Genomic DNA, 15,762 nt, shown 5'->3' with positions numbered 1-15,762 from the left:
TTTACTACATACTGCTGTATATAGTCTACATCTGTATACACATATCTTTAGATATATATACACACACATATACATCTATATCTGTATCTATATCTTTATCTATATCTGTCATGGGTTTTGTATTTTATGGGCAGTATAAGAGATCGCCAAGGGTAATTTTGACCATTTAAAATTTTAGCCTTACAGAGTGGCTCTAAAACCTAATCTCTGAATGAGATGGAGCCTACTTAATAGACATAGATGTTTGCTGTTTTTTTTCAGCTCTCTAAGAGAGACCCTGATTACTTTGTTTGTATGTATATGTGTATATGTAGGATTACACCAGTGTTGAAATTTGTGTTCTTGTGCAGGCAACTCGGTGTAATTGCCACCAAAAATCTAAAGAAGAAAAATGCACATATGCTGATAAATATACCCAAACACCCTGGAGAAGAATTCCTGTAAGTAACACACGTTCTTACCCTCTTTTCTTGTCACTTACTATTTTGATGTTTTTGTTCTACTCTTTTTTACTCTAGTAATTTTGAATTTGCCATGGCTGTTAATTTTTTTTTTTTAGATAATTTGTTTTTTCTTGTCTCTTAGGTGTTTGTGTGCTTTCTAAAGCTTCTCTTCTGTGTCTTATATAAATGAATGTGCATTTAATAGCTTTTCCATTCTGCACACTGTAGGTCCTTTTATTTGAGTGTCTAGTCTCCCTCTCATTGCATGTATTTTTGAGAGTAGTATTTCCCCATGCCCTAAAAGAAAAGGAAGTTCAGGATGCAGTCTTCCCTCTTTAGCAACATATGGCTCTGAAAATATATGATGTAGCATATTCTTTTTACTTGTTGAGACTCTTCAAATATATTATATTTTATAGTTATTCAAGTAAATGCTGAGATACAGGCTGTAAAGGTAATATTTTAGGTGTAGTTAGGATAAGGAACAGTGTCTCCTAAACAATAGAAAATAATCGTGCATTCTGTGCTTCTTTGTTGTTTTTCAAAAATACATCTCAAAACATATTTAGTGCTAAAAATACACTTTCTGAACTCAGTTCAGGATGTACCTGAGCCAGAGAATCACCATGGCCTTCAGTCATCATTATCCTATGGTGCCAAGTAATAGCTATTTCTTGGTAAGAGAATGCCTCATAAGCCAGCCTTGACTCTTCTTTTGCTTTATTTTAAGCAGTGGAATCCTAGTAATACAAATGAACAGGGAATTACAATGGTTAATGCAATCAACAATCCGATTTTTAAAACTTAGCAATGGGTCTTTGAAGTTTATAAAATACTTCTTTTAATGTAATAAGTAGTTATTTTTTGTGTGCTCTGTATAAAGTGTGATGCCAATAATTAATTTATTCAACCAAAGTTTAGTGAACCTCTCCCCTCTCATCAGTTATTAGACTCTTAAAGTAGAAGTGAGAAATTGAGAAAGAAAATACACGGACGAATAAGGATTCCTCCATTAGCAAGTGCTTATTAAAGGAGCTGGTGATGTGATATAAAGTGCAGAAAGTTCTGTAAGTTTGAAAGGGTTGGGAAAGCCTGGGTGGAAGAATCAAGCTTGGTGAAGAAGGTGAAGGTAGTAGTTGAATCACAGAAAGCAAGAGATGTCCATAGACAGAGATGAGTTCCAGTTCTCTTCATCGGCACTCTTTCCATAGAATTTTCTGTGCTGTCCAGTGCAGTAGCCACTAGCTACACCTGACTATTGAATACTTGAAAATGTGGTTAGTGTGACCACAGAAGAGAGTTTTAAATAATATTAATTGTAATGAATTTAAATGTAAATAGCTACATATGACTAGTGGATACCGTATTAGACAAAGCATCTCTAGAGTTAATGATGAAGTCAGCTTAGATGGATATAGGAAAGCTGCCTGGAGCAGTAAGTAAAGGGGAAGTCAGTGAAGGCAAGTTTTGGAAGAAATGAAGGAAAATAAAAAAAGATGGAGTTGATATTTAGGTAGTGGAATGAGTTGTAGGAAAAGATGGTCCCTTCAGAGGAGAGTGGATAAGTCTGTCTCTGACCAAATATTCTCATCTGAGGGACAGAACACCAGATAAAATGGTGCATTTCACCATAACGTGAAAAGAAGAATAACAGCGTGGAAGGTGCCTAGTCATTCACACAAAAATAGTTGAAGAGCCTGGGAATATGCAGGAAGATGGTGACTGTGTGAGAGATAAGGATTCACTTCAAACATATAAACTTATAAAACTTTATTTTAAAGATAATGTGGCATTATTGACCCAAGCATGTTCTTATAAGTAGCAATATTTTGGATTGAATTTTAAATTTGTAATGTATTTTCAATATTGTTTTAAAAGCATTTAACATCAGTATTTGAAGATTTGAATAATTATCTTGCACATTAAGTAAATTCTAAATTTTCATGATGTATACTTTTACAGAGCATTTGTTTGAACCTTGAATTAACTAGAGAAGCCAAAATACCAGAAAACATTTCTAGACTCACATCATCAAAACTTATTTATGCCCTTGAATCTCAAAGGAGAGATTGCAAGATGGACCCAAAGCATTCACATAATGACACAAGCCAGCCTTAACCCCAGCCCCTCCTGAGTTTTCCTTGGCTGCTGGCCTCTCGTCTTCCCCCATGAGACAAAAACTGAGTAAGGAATAAACACAGTTTTATCGGTATCAGTCGGAAAGCTGCCTGTCAGGTAAAATTCAGATTGTGCACAATTTGATCTGATGCCAATTTTCTCTCATATTTTAAGAACTAACATAAATATATATGTATTTTATATATATATATGTATATATATATGTATGTATATATATGTATGTGTATATATATATGTATGTATATATATATGTGTGTGTATATATATATATATAGCAAATGAGTGAAGAAAGATGATTTTACATAAATTTTAAATGCTCTGTTGGAATTAGCTTCTAGTACTGAATTAAAGATTAATTCACATAGCATATTTAATAGGAATAAAATTTATATAAATTCAAGAATTGGAATATGGTCAGCATTATTTGCAATTCTTTGTGCTTAGAATTAGGTTCTCATGCCTCAGATTTATTGGATCATGCATGTATTTCAAAATATCATAGTCAACTGTGTTCTTGTTGTAACTATTTATAAAATAGAAAATAGTGAATCAGAAAAATTTACTGTAGACATATCACAAAAAACATATCAACTGTTTATAAGTTGCAGAGGAAAAGGAATTTACCTAGTCCTAGCAGTCATGATATATGTGCTAGCAAAGAATTCTGCTCCTTTTTTTTGTCCTTGCCTGGAAATTGAGATGAAATGTTAAATGAAAGGAACAGTATAACCGAAGGATTTGTCTCAGGTCCTCTCTCCTAAGTCCTTTTTCTCTCAGACCACATGCCCTTCTGATTTGGAAGCAGGCAGCATCATTGCTTGATTTTTATGTGAGATTAATGTCCTGACTTTGATGTGCCGTGTCTCCCAATTGGAGAGAGATTACATATTTATATATATTTCCAAAGGGAATTAAGGGATTTATTTCTTTGCGAAGATCTTTTATTTGTTTATATTCACTGTTACTTATATTTAAAATATGCCACTATAAGTATTCTAAGTGTAAAATATATATACACACGCTTTGGTGTATGAATACATGATATTTATGACACTGTCATGCAGTTATTTTTAAATCGTTTAATCTATGTTAGGCATTGACCACTGAATGCGGCCTGTGTTTCAGTGAGCTAAATGCTGATAGGAACCATCTTTGTGCTGAGACATCACATTCTAGTATGCATGTGTGTATGACAACACACCAAGAATTCTCTTATGTGTGTTTTTACCCTGGATTTTACAAACAATAGCAACTGAAACCAGTAACTGAAAAATTGAATTGGTTTTCAAGGCTAGGAACAAATTAAGCGTGGATATTAGAGCAGTTGAACGATTTATGTGGTCATAAATTTAAGGGTATCTAAATATGTGTCCTCCAATACCAATACCAGCACTGAAGTAGGCGTTTTTGGAACTTAGTTTAAAATATCCACTGAAAGAAGCCAAGTTTGTTTGCTCAGCAGTTAGAAAACAAAAGACTGTACATTGAGGGTGTAGGCAGGACGAAAAGGGATTTTACTCTTAGAATTTAATGTTAGCCAGTGAGAACTGAATGATCCTGTTAGCTTTCCAAAAAGCAGCAGGATCAAATCAGTCTTTCAGAAGAAATTAACCATGTTTCATTAGGGTAATAAAAGAGGAGATAAAAGTTGCTCCTCTTTTCGTCTGTGCTCGCAGTAATAATCTATTAGGCCTTTATTTGCTAGAACATTGTAACTTTTCTTTTCCTTAGGTAATTACAGAAACAGTTTTACAGATGTTTTAGAAAATTACCATTTTTAAAATGTCAAATGTAACTAAGTTTTTTTTCCTAGAGAATCTCTTTAGTATTATGCTCAGAGAGTTCCTTCAAAAAGTTACATTGACATTCCTGATATAGCAGAAAATAATACCATTTCTCTTACCTAGTCCTAAAATTTCCAAACAAATAGCTGTCCTGATCATTCATTCATTCATTCAGAGCGGTGAAGTGTCAGTTACCTTCAGCCACAGCCCACCAGGAATATACCTGTGAAGCAAGGTGGGTGGATTACTTGTTGCAGCAGGAAGAACACACATCAGGAGAAATGATCTCAAGTGTGTGTCAGAAAGAAGCTTTTATAGGATTTGAGCTTTTCTTGGGTGATTTGAGGGAGGGTCTGAGGCAGCAGGGGTTTGCTCAGATTAGATACTATCAGAAAACAGGAAAGTCTAGGATATGTTGTGGATGGCACAGTGTGACCTTGCTTTTGTCTGTACTTAAAATCGTGAAGTGATCTTGTTTTGTTTCATGTTACCATGGTCTCGGAGTAACCTTGGTATTCTGTGAGATTGCTTATGAGATCACTGGGCACTGGGGGCTGCTTGTTATATTTCTCAGAAGGAATATCTGGGCATGGATTAAATAAACATTTACCAAGTAGATGAAATCTCTTTTGCTATTAAAACTAACATTTGGATTACCTCTGTGTTGTTTTAAATCACTTACTATACTTTGCCATGTTTTAGTGTAGCTGCTGGTGGTGGTGGTGGTAGTAATGGTTATATGAGAATATTATGAGAAAAGAGAGAAGTTGGAGAGTTACACTTGGATCACATTATGGAGGGACCTAGATGTTAGACTGAGAACTGTCAACTTAATTCTGTAGCCAGAAGGTTCGAGCAGGCGCCAAGCTTAACTATATTTTGCTACAAGAAAAGTAACGTGAGAGGAGAAACTGTCTTGAGGCAGGGGCTGTCTCATTCCTTCATGTGTTCTTAGTCACCTAGCACAGAGCTTGGCAGGAATGAATCAGTCCCAGTGAGGACAGACTGGAGGTAGGGAAAACTACTTTGATCATTATAATAGCCCAGGCAAGAGGAGATGAGGGCTGACCTATGATTTTTGATCTTTCATGGTGACGGAGAGATCACTGAGGCAGAATCTGTTGTCTTGATAAAGTGCATAGATGAAAAAGATGTGATGAATGGAAAAAAGATGAATATAAGTTATCAAATGTGGATGACTGGGAAGGTGACATGTCAGTTATGAAAACAGAAGAACCCAGAGAAAAGATTTTACTAGGGAAGAAAACTGCTCAAGATTTTAGATGTATATTTTGATCCCTTGAATTTAAGATTCTGGCAGGATAAAAGGGTAGAAGAGTTTGAATATGTAGGATGGGAACTTGAAAGGTTTAGGAGAAGTTAGATACAGATGTAGATTCAAAATGGGGATGGTCTGGGGGCTTGAGTGTATGGAAGACAGAAATCTTTAGTAATAGAGTTTCATCCACCAAGAAAGTTCAGTGCTACAGTGCCAAGTGCCACAGACCCCTTTGGGAGCAAGACCGTTCCAGGGGGCTTTCTAAGCTCTCCCAGAAGAGGAAGACACAAGCAAACTCATCTTCATGAATCAGGAAACGTTTCATCTCTTCAGTGCTAAGATAAAAATTCTCCATCCTCTAACTTCAGGTGGTAACTCACATCTGTTCTCATATCTGCTTTAAGAAAAAGCAGCTGTTGGGGGAAGAGCTGCAAGTATTCTGGAGGTCTTGGCTCACAGTTCTTTATTTTCACCCCTGCTGGGTTAGCGTTCACGGAAAAGTGTTTTTATGTGAAGACTCTGCCTCTGTAGGCTTTATCTTGAGAGAAATGTAATTTCCTCTAAAACCCTGAGTCCAGATGCTCCTGTTTTTTATGTTTTCTTGTTCCTTTTTGTTTGTTTGTGTGTGTGTGTGTGTTTTGTCCCACCAAGTTTAAGCGTAACTAGAATATTATTACAGTTAAGTTATATATCAGATACTCTGTTTTCCTACAAGTCGATTTTTTCCCCTTGTATGTGATGTTTTCACATGTATGCCTACTACCTTCTTCTTTTTTTTTAATATATACAGCCACTGTGGTTTCTCTAGCAGAAAGCATCTCCTATCTACCATTTCATCTTAAAAGTCATCAGAAGATTTAAAGTAGACTCAAATGAGCAAAAGATCCTTTCCTGGGCAGAGCTTAAGGGATCTTCATGGCATTAACTAAGAAAGAAGTATGCACTCTCCTGCCCTCTAGTGCTCCAGTATGAATATAATGTGAGCTACATAGATAGTATAAATACTTTAGTACCCAAATTAAAGTAAGAAGATACACGCAAAATTAATTTTAATAAAATATTTTATTTAACCCAGTAGTGCCATTTGATATGTATAAAGATGATATTGACATATATTACATTCCAATTTTTTGTTTGTTTTTGGTGCTAAGTCTGACATCTTGGGTGTATTTTACATTTATGGTACATTTCAGTTCAGACTTTCCGTATAACTCCATGTAGCTGCTAGTAACCATATTGGACAGTGCAGCTCTGTATGGAGGTCATTGGGTTTGGCTTAAAACCCAAACTAAGTAGTAGGAATTAACAACAATAAAAATTCCTTCAGCTTTTAAACCATAGGTCATTTATTCATTCATTCAGTGAACGTTGACTAGTTTTTTCCTGTATTTCCATACCAGTGCTATGAGGGCTTTGGATACTAAATCAAAAGTGTTGCTTGATTCTTAGTTTATGATACTCATGGACAGATAGCAAAGTGTAAGTCAGATGATAGGACAGTGAGGCCTTTTTTCTGGACCAGAGGGTGGTGGGTTTGTCTTCTAGACGTGGGGACTAGACCTTCTGGCTCTCAAATCTGTCTTCAGACTGCCATGACTTCCAGCAGTCTTCAGTCCAACACTAGTGTATTCCAGCGCTCACTGCTGGAACAGATGTATCCAACTGGGAATGTTTTCATTCTTTGCTAATGCTGTCTTTTTGCTCAAAATCACGTTTCCTACCCTCTCCTTACATCTTATAAATCATACGTCTTCTGAGTTTCTAAACTAGGGTCTTCCAAGTTCTCTTTTTGTAGAAACACTTCCAGTAGACACAGAGCCCTGGGGAGCCAGCACATGCTGTTTCTTAGTGCTAGTGTTGCTCAGATGTCTGCTGTCTCTCAACTTGCCTGGTCTCAAGGTTAATTAGACATGTTTTATAGCTATTTCAGTTGTGTTTCCCCCCCCCGCCCCACTATTGAAAGGAATACATAATCTTTTTATTACCAGGGAAATTACCTTTAGTTTTATAGGGATGAGAAGGGCCTTAAACATGTTTTCCTTCTTTCCCCAAGAAAATATGATCCTACCAATATAATTAATATTTCAAACAATTTTCCACTATATTACCCTAATGTGTATTACATTTTTATTCCTCTATTTTTTTTTACTTTTTATTCTAAATTCTTACAGATGCTAGGAAGTTGCAAAAATAGTACAGAAAGATCCTTTATGTCCTTCACCCAGTATCCCACGATGGTTAGTTACATTTTGTATGACTATAGTACATTATCAAAACTAGGAAACTGACATCAGAGTATGTATAGTTCTGTGCCATTTTATCACTTCCTGCAACCACAACGATATTTAAGATACAGAATCATTGCACCACTACAAAGTTCCCGTTGTGTGCTGCCTTTTAATAGTCACAGCCACTTCTTCACCTACCATTCCTAGCCCCTGGCAACCACTAATCTGTTTTCCATATCTATAATTTTGTTGTTTCAATAATATTATGTAAATGGTGTTATGCAGTGTATAAGCTTTAGAGATTGGCTTATTTCACCCTGCATAACTCACTGGAGATCCATCCAAGTAGTTGTATCTATTAGTAATTTGTTCCTTTTTATTGCTGAGTAGTAGTCCTTAATATGGATGTTCCACAGTTTGTTTAACCACTCATCTATTGATAGACCTTTTGGTAGTTTCCAGTTTGGGGCTATTACAGATAAAGCTGCTAGGAATATTTGTATAGATGTAAATTTTCATTTCTGTGGGATAAATGCCCAGTAGTGTGATTTCTGGGTCACATGGTAGCTGTATGTTTAGTTTTCAAAGAACCTGGGAAACTGTTTACCAGTGCAGCTGTGCCATTTTAGATTCTCATCAGTGTTGTATGAGTGATTCAGTTTCTCTTCATCCTCACCAGCATTTAGTGTTGTGATTTTTTTTTTTTAATTTTAACGTTCTGGTAGGTATGTAGAGATACCTCATTGTTTTAAGATTCTTAGGTGCTTGCAGTATATGTCCAGGCCTGGCAGATGTTGTATCTGCATCTCTAGATAAACACAACAACTTGTTTTAATTCAGTTTGAATCAGTAAACAGACTCTGCTGTGTGCTGGGGACTGTTACGCAGAGAATATGGGGGCGTTTAACATCTTTTAAGCACTTGTCAGATTCTAGATATTCTTACAGATACTTCCCCTTAAGTTATTTTAAAAAGCTAGTGATTTATCAGGGAGACAATTTAATACAAAGTTGGTTGTTTTAAATGCTGTATAAGCAGAGTTATACAGTTACAGGATAACAATGACTCTGGAGTGGGGATAAGAACAGACGTGTGAGCGACTGAATTATAACAAACAAGAGTGCAACTTTTCTTAGAGATGAACCATTCTGTCTTAGTTTATTCAGGCAGCTATAACAGAATAGCATAGACAAATTGGCTATAAACAACAGAAATTTGTTTCTCATGGTTCTGGAGGCTAGGAATTCCGAGATCAAGGTGCCGGCAGATTCAGTGTCTGATGAGGGCCTGCTTCCTGGTTCATAGACAGCCATCTTCTCCCTGTGTCCTCACCTGTTGGAAGGGGTGAGGGGGCTCTCTGGGATTTCTTTTACAGGGCACTAATTCTATTCATGAGGTTCCACCCTCATGATCTAATCACTTCCCAAAGGCCCTACTGCCAGACCATCACACTGGGGCAGTAGGTTTCAACACACAAAATTTGGGGGGACATAACTCCATCTATAGCACATTCCAATCCTGCATCTTACAGATGAAGAGACTGAGATTCAGAGAAGATCAGGGGCTTTCTCAAGTTTACAAGGCTTGTAGAAGATCAAGGAAAAACACAGTTCCCCTGGCTCCCAGTGTGTACTATTTCCATAAACCTCCAGAGAGAACTTATTTCTTTGAGAAGGAACTCTGACTACTGGTTTAGCCTATGTGCAAAATATCCCTATCTGAAAATTTCTTTATCCAGTGCAGTGAGGTAGAAACTGACCCTGGTGAAAACTCAGAGGGAGGGAAATACACGCCCTTCTTGATTGAGGACTTGCTTTGTGTAAAGGTATTGAACTAAAACCTCTCTGAAACAGCAGAATGGAGTTGTATCACGTAACACCTGTGGAGAGCACCTCAGGTCATCACCCTATTAAGTATTTTCTAATGTCTTTTCATAAACATCCATAGCTAAATAAGAGAATAAAGTACAATAATTTCAAAAGACAGCATCTCTGTTTACTAGGATGCTCTAAAGATTATTAATTTTATTTAGTTTCTTGTAGCTATTTGTTCCCTTCATCAGCATAGAAAATGGATTTTTTTTTTCTTTTGGCTTTTATTTTATACTGAGCAATGTAGGATTGCTCTTATAGTTAAAGAAGTGTCTGATTATACTGAAACTTAGACAGGCAATGTTGATACAGGGGTAGAAAAAAGTTTTTTATTTGGACCAACATTCCTGAACTCTCTAAACACCAACAAAATATGTTTGTAATCTTCTAATACATCATTTCTATGTCCGATTAATTGGTCTGAAAAATTGTGCATACTTTATTTTGCAGACTGAACTGAGTAGGATGGTGATTTACAGGCTCGTTTTTCCTGATGCTCATGAACGTTTCTATAGTTTTATGTGTGGGTAGGTCTCGTCAGCGAGGAGGCTAGGAACAGAAAGACAGGAGACCCAATCTTACTGTATTTGTGTACCACCGAACAAATTCTTACTTGAAGACTCAGTTTTACCTGGAAAGTGGGGAAATTGAAGTAAATGATATATCAGTTGTATTCCATTTCTGATAATCTGATTAAAATAAGTAAAGCTAAGAAGCCACAAGTTATTAGAATTAAAAAGCTTGCATGTGTGACCTGTGGCCTGTATGTCACATTCTTGATAAAGTACTCACTCTCGCAGCATCCTAAGTCTTTTGAATGCTCTGTTGGTTCTGCTGTTTCAGCTAATGTTCTTTATTTTACCTGCTAATTCTCTGAAAACCTATGATTTAAAAAAGAAATAAAATTTTTTTGTATGATAATTTTTTACTACCTGGTTTATTATATTTCTGGTTAACACCTACAGTCTTTTAAATGCTTTCACTTTTTTTTCAAAACACTGGAATCTGCTACTTTAAAGAGATAACGTGATGATAAATGTATGTCAGAAAAAAATATATTATTTCTTATTAACTACAAATATTAGAGAAAAATAATTTGTTTTCTTAAAGTATATGAAAAAACTAGGTTTGGATTATGATGTATTTTTAGTAATTTGGTCTGCTTATATTTTAAAAAATGAAGTGTGTCTTCTCATTAACACTATTGCTGTGTTATTTTTTTAAAGTGTGACTGTGGTTTCTCTATTTTTCGGTTCCCTTTTTTATTATACTTCCCTACCCCCATCTCTCTCTGCACAGGGTGGGTATTCTGCTCCCTCCTTCTCTCCTTGGCAGGGCTCCTTCCAAGGGACCCCACGGACTGTTCCGCCGCACCGCAGACAGAGTGAGTCTGTGTCTCTCACTCCTATCCTGCTCTGGCTCCCCGTTCATGGTGTTCCCCTTCTGCATGACCTGTCTCTCCCCAGCGCCTCCTCTCCTGTCCAGAGTGACCTGCAGGCACATGCTAAACCAGCAAGCACTCCCTGGGCTCTCCTCTCTTAATTAACACTTCCTTTGACTGCATGTAAACGAACTTCTACTTAGAGCCTTAGGAAAGCTATCTGAAGTTAATTTCATCCTAATGCTATTTAAACCTATTGCCAGTGACCCTGGACCTACTGCCATGCATCTGTCTTTAATACATTTTCGTTTTTCATGACCTTGAGATACATGAATAAAAATTATTATTTTTATCTAGTCATGTTAAAAATGTATACACTGTCTGCAGTAGTATAATGGACAGATGCATACTGGTTAGGGAGCAGGCTTACTAGACCATTGCACATTTCTTTAAATATTTCCTAAGCAAGAGGCTTTGACTGCATTTCACTTTCATCTAATAGAAAAATCTTTTAAATCATTTTTCAAGGGTGTTTTTTTTTTAACAACTAATGTGTCTTTGTAATTTATCAGCTGCTTTACAGTACAGAAGAAATGACTTTTGAATATGCATGGTTTACTAACATTTCTAATGATTTAGTAATTGTTTGACTTAAAAAAATTTTTTTGTTTGCATTAAATCTGCTTTCCAATGTTTATTATTTTGTGTTGTGTACTAAAGTATACCTGGTAAGTTGATTATATTTTATCTTTTTTGAAAAGTCACCCCAAAAAAGCTAATATTAATGAAAAAGAAATAGAAATATTACCACTTTTCTGCCTTCTCCATGGATTTGTCCTGATTGTGATTCATACCAGGTTTTTCATAAACTATCCTTATCCAAATAAGGTGCAGTATCAGAGGTGCAAAAGGGGGAAATTTTAAGCAGTTAAAAATTTTAAATGCGGTTTATTCAAGTAAAAATTTATTTCTTGAATTAGTCAATTATGAGGTATCAACATGCATTTGAGACAAGGTTTGAAGTTTATCTTTTGGCCATTGTATCTTCCCTTCCCTTTTGTACTGTTTTAAAGAACAGTGGAATGGAGCATTTGCATAGATTTTTATATCAAGTTTTATATATTTAGCAGCAAGTTAATTTGTTGAGTGGAAGCAGTCCTCCCCTTTCCTCCTTTTCCACCTCCTGCTACCTTTGTAAATTGTCCTTTTTACTTCTCTTATTTCAATTAAGTTGCTTTCTTTTCTCCTCTGTTTAAAGATGGCTAGCACATAAAGAGTTATACTAAATTGCTAGTGAAATAATCTGAATTTCAAAGGGCAATTATAACAAATGTATTCTTAGATTTGTAGCCAGTACCCAGCATGGTTGACATTTTTACCTCGGATTGACGCACGTACCTTCAGTTTTCTGAAGTGACCAGAGCCAGTCACTTTTAGTCCCTGTTCTTTTTCCTCACCATTCCTCTCCTTTGTCCCTCCCCTCAGCTAGCTGTAATATGGAATTGAAATGTAAAGTTAATTATTCAGTATTACAAATAGTTTTAGACTTATTTTTAAAACATGTTTGCCAGAAACACCTGTTTCACCAGTTTATTTGTATAGCTTTAAAATTTTGTTCCTCACGTGAGTTACTGGCCCTCTGTTTTCAAATACTTCTTTTCTCCTTTGGGTTCAGAGCTTTTTCTTCTTCTTCTTTTTTTTTTTTTTTAATTTCCAAATATGAAGCAGCACTGTGTGTCCTTTAACACTACTGTCAAGACCTGTCTTTCTAGCTTTTCCAGATCAAACCTTCTTTCTCTGCAACTCCAAGTTAGCACAAAGAAAGTTTTGGTTCTCCCGAGTCTGGATGTGTTGGCCACCTAGGAGACGATATATACATGGGAGTGTTTCCCTGGGTAAGTTCTCATGGCTTATGCAGCTAAGAGAACTGGCCCCGAGGCTTGATCCTTGAGGCTTACAGGACTCTGTGCAGAGTGAAACTGGGGGACTTGTTCACAGCTTTTTGACAGCTCTTATTGAGCTTCGAAGATTCCTTTAGAGGAGAAATATGTTTAAACTACTATACTATTTTGAATTTACCCTGAAAACACCTGAAGGAGTTTACTAGTACTACTGTTAGTAATAATAATTATTGTTATTATAGTGATAAAATATAGAGAAGGAGGAGGTATGAAATGATAACAGTAAATCCAGTAGTTTTGTCAGAGGATTTTGGAATAGGTTTCCCCTTTTCCTACTCTAAACTTTTACATATTCACTGAAATAATGTATGTCTCCACGTTTAGTCAATATGTGATTTTTAGTGCTGATTTTAGAGAAGTTAATTCTGTAAGTGATGGTAGGTAGTTGAGAGTTCTCCTACATTACCGTGTTTCAATAATAAGTTCTTTCTGATGCCCTCAGGAGCGTCAACTGAAGTGAGCCGTTTTTTTGTTTTGTTTTGTTTTTTTGTAAATGCAGAATCGAGGTAAGCTTGGCTGTTAGTCTTCAGTAAGGCAGTCTATTTTTGGTTTTGTTTTTAAAAATGTATGAGAGTAGCAGACCTAAAACAGGCCTAAAAAGATACCCTGTTGTAGACATTGTAGAGAGTGAAATAACTAATGTTTATGGAGACTGTTTGGCCCTGGTCACTCCAGAAAGCTGCAGTGGCCAAGGATGTTCTTGGTGAATTTAAGAATAACTCTTAAAAAAAAAAAAAATGGAGTTAAAAGAAAAATGTTGGTCTTTAAGTATAATTTTTTCTTTCTCAGAAAATTTTGACTTACACTTCTTCCCTCAGGCATTGCTAGTCTCAACTTGATGCTTGTCTTCTGGTTTCAAATTAAAATTTTCTCTAGGTTAGCAGGAAATATCCATATTTAGACATACAGAGGTCTCCCTTTTGTCAGGAGGCACTTCAACTTTTGTTCAAATTGATTTAACTGACATTTTGTTTAATCTTTCTAATTTCCAGCTGTGTAAAATTAGGAATTGTAAATATAACCTACCTCACAGTAGAAAAAAATTAATAAAAATAATTACTTTTGGCAAGTTAAAGCCTTAGTGGTAATCTCAAATGACATTTCTTGCCAGAGCATATGCAAGTATCTAGGAATACTTAACTTTTCAAAAAGTATATTTTGAAATAACACCTATTTCTTATCATGCCTAAAGAGATTTTTAAATTTGCTCTTAAACGTCTTGCTTGAATCTTACTTACCTTTACCTTTCATGTGTAGTAATTTAAATCGCAAGAAAAAAGTGTTTAATAGCCCAGCAGTTTCTTGATGCAGTGTTGCCTGATTCCCAAATTTATATTATAATAATAACTAATTGTATTCACCAGAATTATATTAAGAATGACAATTATGTTGTCTTACATTTTTCCTCCTCGTCTTATAATCTTCAGGGATTGTTTCACAAACCTTTTTTGACAAATGACACAAATTCATTTTACATCATAACCCAGTATGTATTTACTGAATGAAACTATGTATTTACAACCCAACACACATGTGTGTATATATTTAAAATTCAGATAAAAGATTCACAAAATAGTACTTTCTCTTAGGACATATGATACTCTCATACTTTCTTCTCAGTTTTTTTGTTTTGCTTTTGCTTTTTTTTCACGTAGCATCATTCTGTGAGCATTTTTCATGTAGTAAATATTTTTGGAAAGATTTTAATAGCTGTGTGATAATACATCATCATGTGGATATGATATGATTTATTTCATCTTTTCCTGTTGATTGACGTTGATATTGTTTCCATTTTCCCCTATTAAATAGAGATACTGTTGCAGTGCAGTTTATTCTTATGTACAAATCATTGTCAGCACTGGAAGGATGGTACTTAATTAAAGGGTGTGTGCTTTCTAGAGACTCTTGATGTGTATTATTGAGCTGTCAAACATGCTCATAAGGTATACAGTAACATGGCCCAATCTGATTGGCTTCACCATGTGTCTGTAATTAGTTTTATATGTAAGAGTAGCATCAGCTTCAGTGCTTTAATGAGAAATTAGCTCTGGGGGTGACTTTTCATAAAAATAAAATATTTTTCAGTGAAACAGAAAAGGGTAACTCACTAAAAACTGAAGAATTCGATTTTACAGTAAGTTTTTTTTAGTGTGGTTGATAGAGAATATAGTACTGTGTCTGTTTTTGTAGCTAATTCAAGTGCAGATTAGTCATTGGTTAATTGACTAGAAATGTGCATCAAACTCATGGTCCAGGAGGCTGTCCCATAAATGTAGGCATGGGTTAGTTTCTCTCTCAACACTTTAAAATTATGGGAAACACAGTGATTGCTGTTAACTATATAAGCCTTTTATAACAATCTGCTCTGCAGATTGTAGGATTGTTTTGTTAGCTGTATTTGTTGCTACATCATAGTGCCTGCAGTTGCCTACTCTGGATAAATACACCATGCATATGGGTCACACCAGTGGAATTGTACTATTACGATGTTACTTAGTGTTTTCTTCCCCCTAAACTATTCTCCACCCCAGAGGTAAATGCTGATGGGTTCCATGTCTTAGAGATAAAGACTCATGAAGATTAAGCGTCTCACACTGGTTAGGCCGGTGTAGTAAATGCTTACTTAAGTCACTGTTATATGATACTTTTTAAAAGCAGTTAACTGATAGCTTAGAA

General features: G+C 35.6%; 1 protein-coding gene across 7 annotated transcripts in view; it reads left to right on the top strand.

Annotated features, from left to right (window-relative positions):
* CCSER2 (coiled-coil serine rich protein 2) overlaps nt 1–15,762 on the top strand; it is a 122,982-nt gene that overhangs the window by 95,080 nt on the left and 12,140 nt on the right. For 4 of the 7 annotated variants that reach the window (XM_031461028.2, XM_064487983.1, XM_031461030.2 and 1 more), the window contains one exon: nt 351–440. In XM_031461028.2, coding sequence (XP_031316888.1) covers nt 351–440 — 90 coding nt within the window. Of the gene's footprint in view, nt 1–350; nt 441–11,043; nt 11,129–12,897; nt 13,021–15,762 lie in introns of all 7 variants that reach the window. The other 3 variants (XM_031461033.2, XM_031461032.2, XM_031461031.2) reach the window with 2 other exon arrangements.

The sequence above is a fragment of the Camelus dromedarius genome, chromosome 8, assembly GCF_036321535.1.
Source record: "Camelus dromedarius isolate mCamDro1 chromosome 8, mCamDro1.pat, whole genome shotgun sequence".
Classification (NCBI taxonomy): domain Eukaryota; kingdom Metazoa; phylum Chordata; class Mammalia; order Artiodactyla; family Camelidae; genus Camelus; species Camelus dromedarius.
The sequence above is the reverse complement of the archived record's forward strand: the minus strand, read 5'-3'. Positions and strand labels throughout refer to the sequence as shown.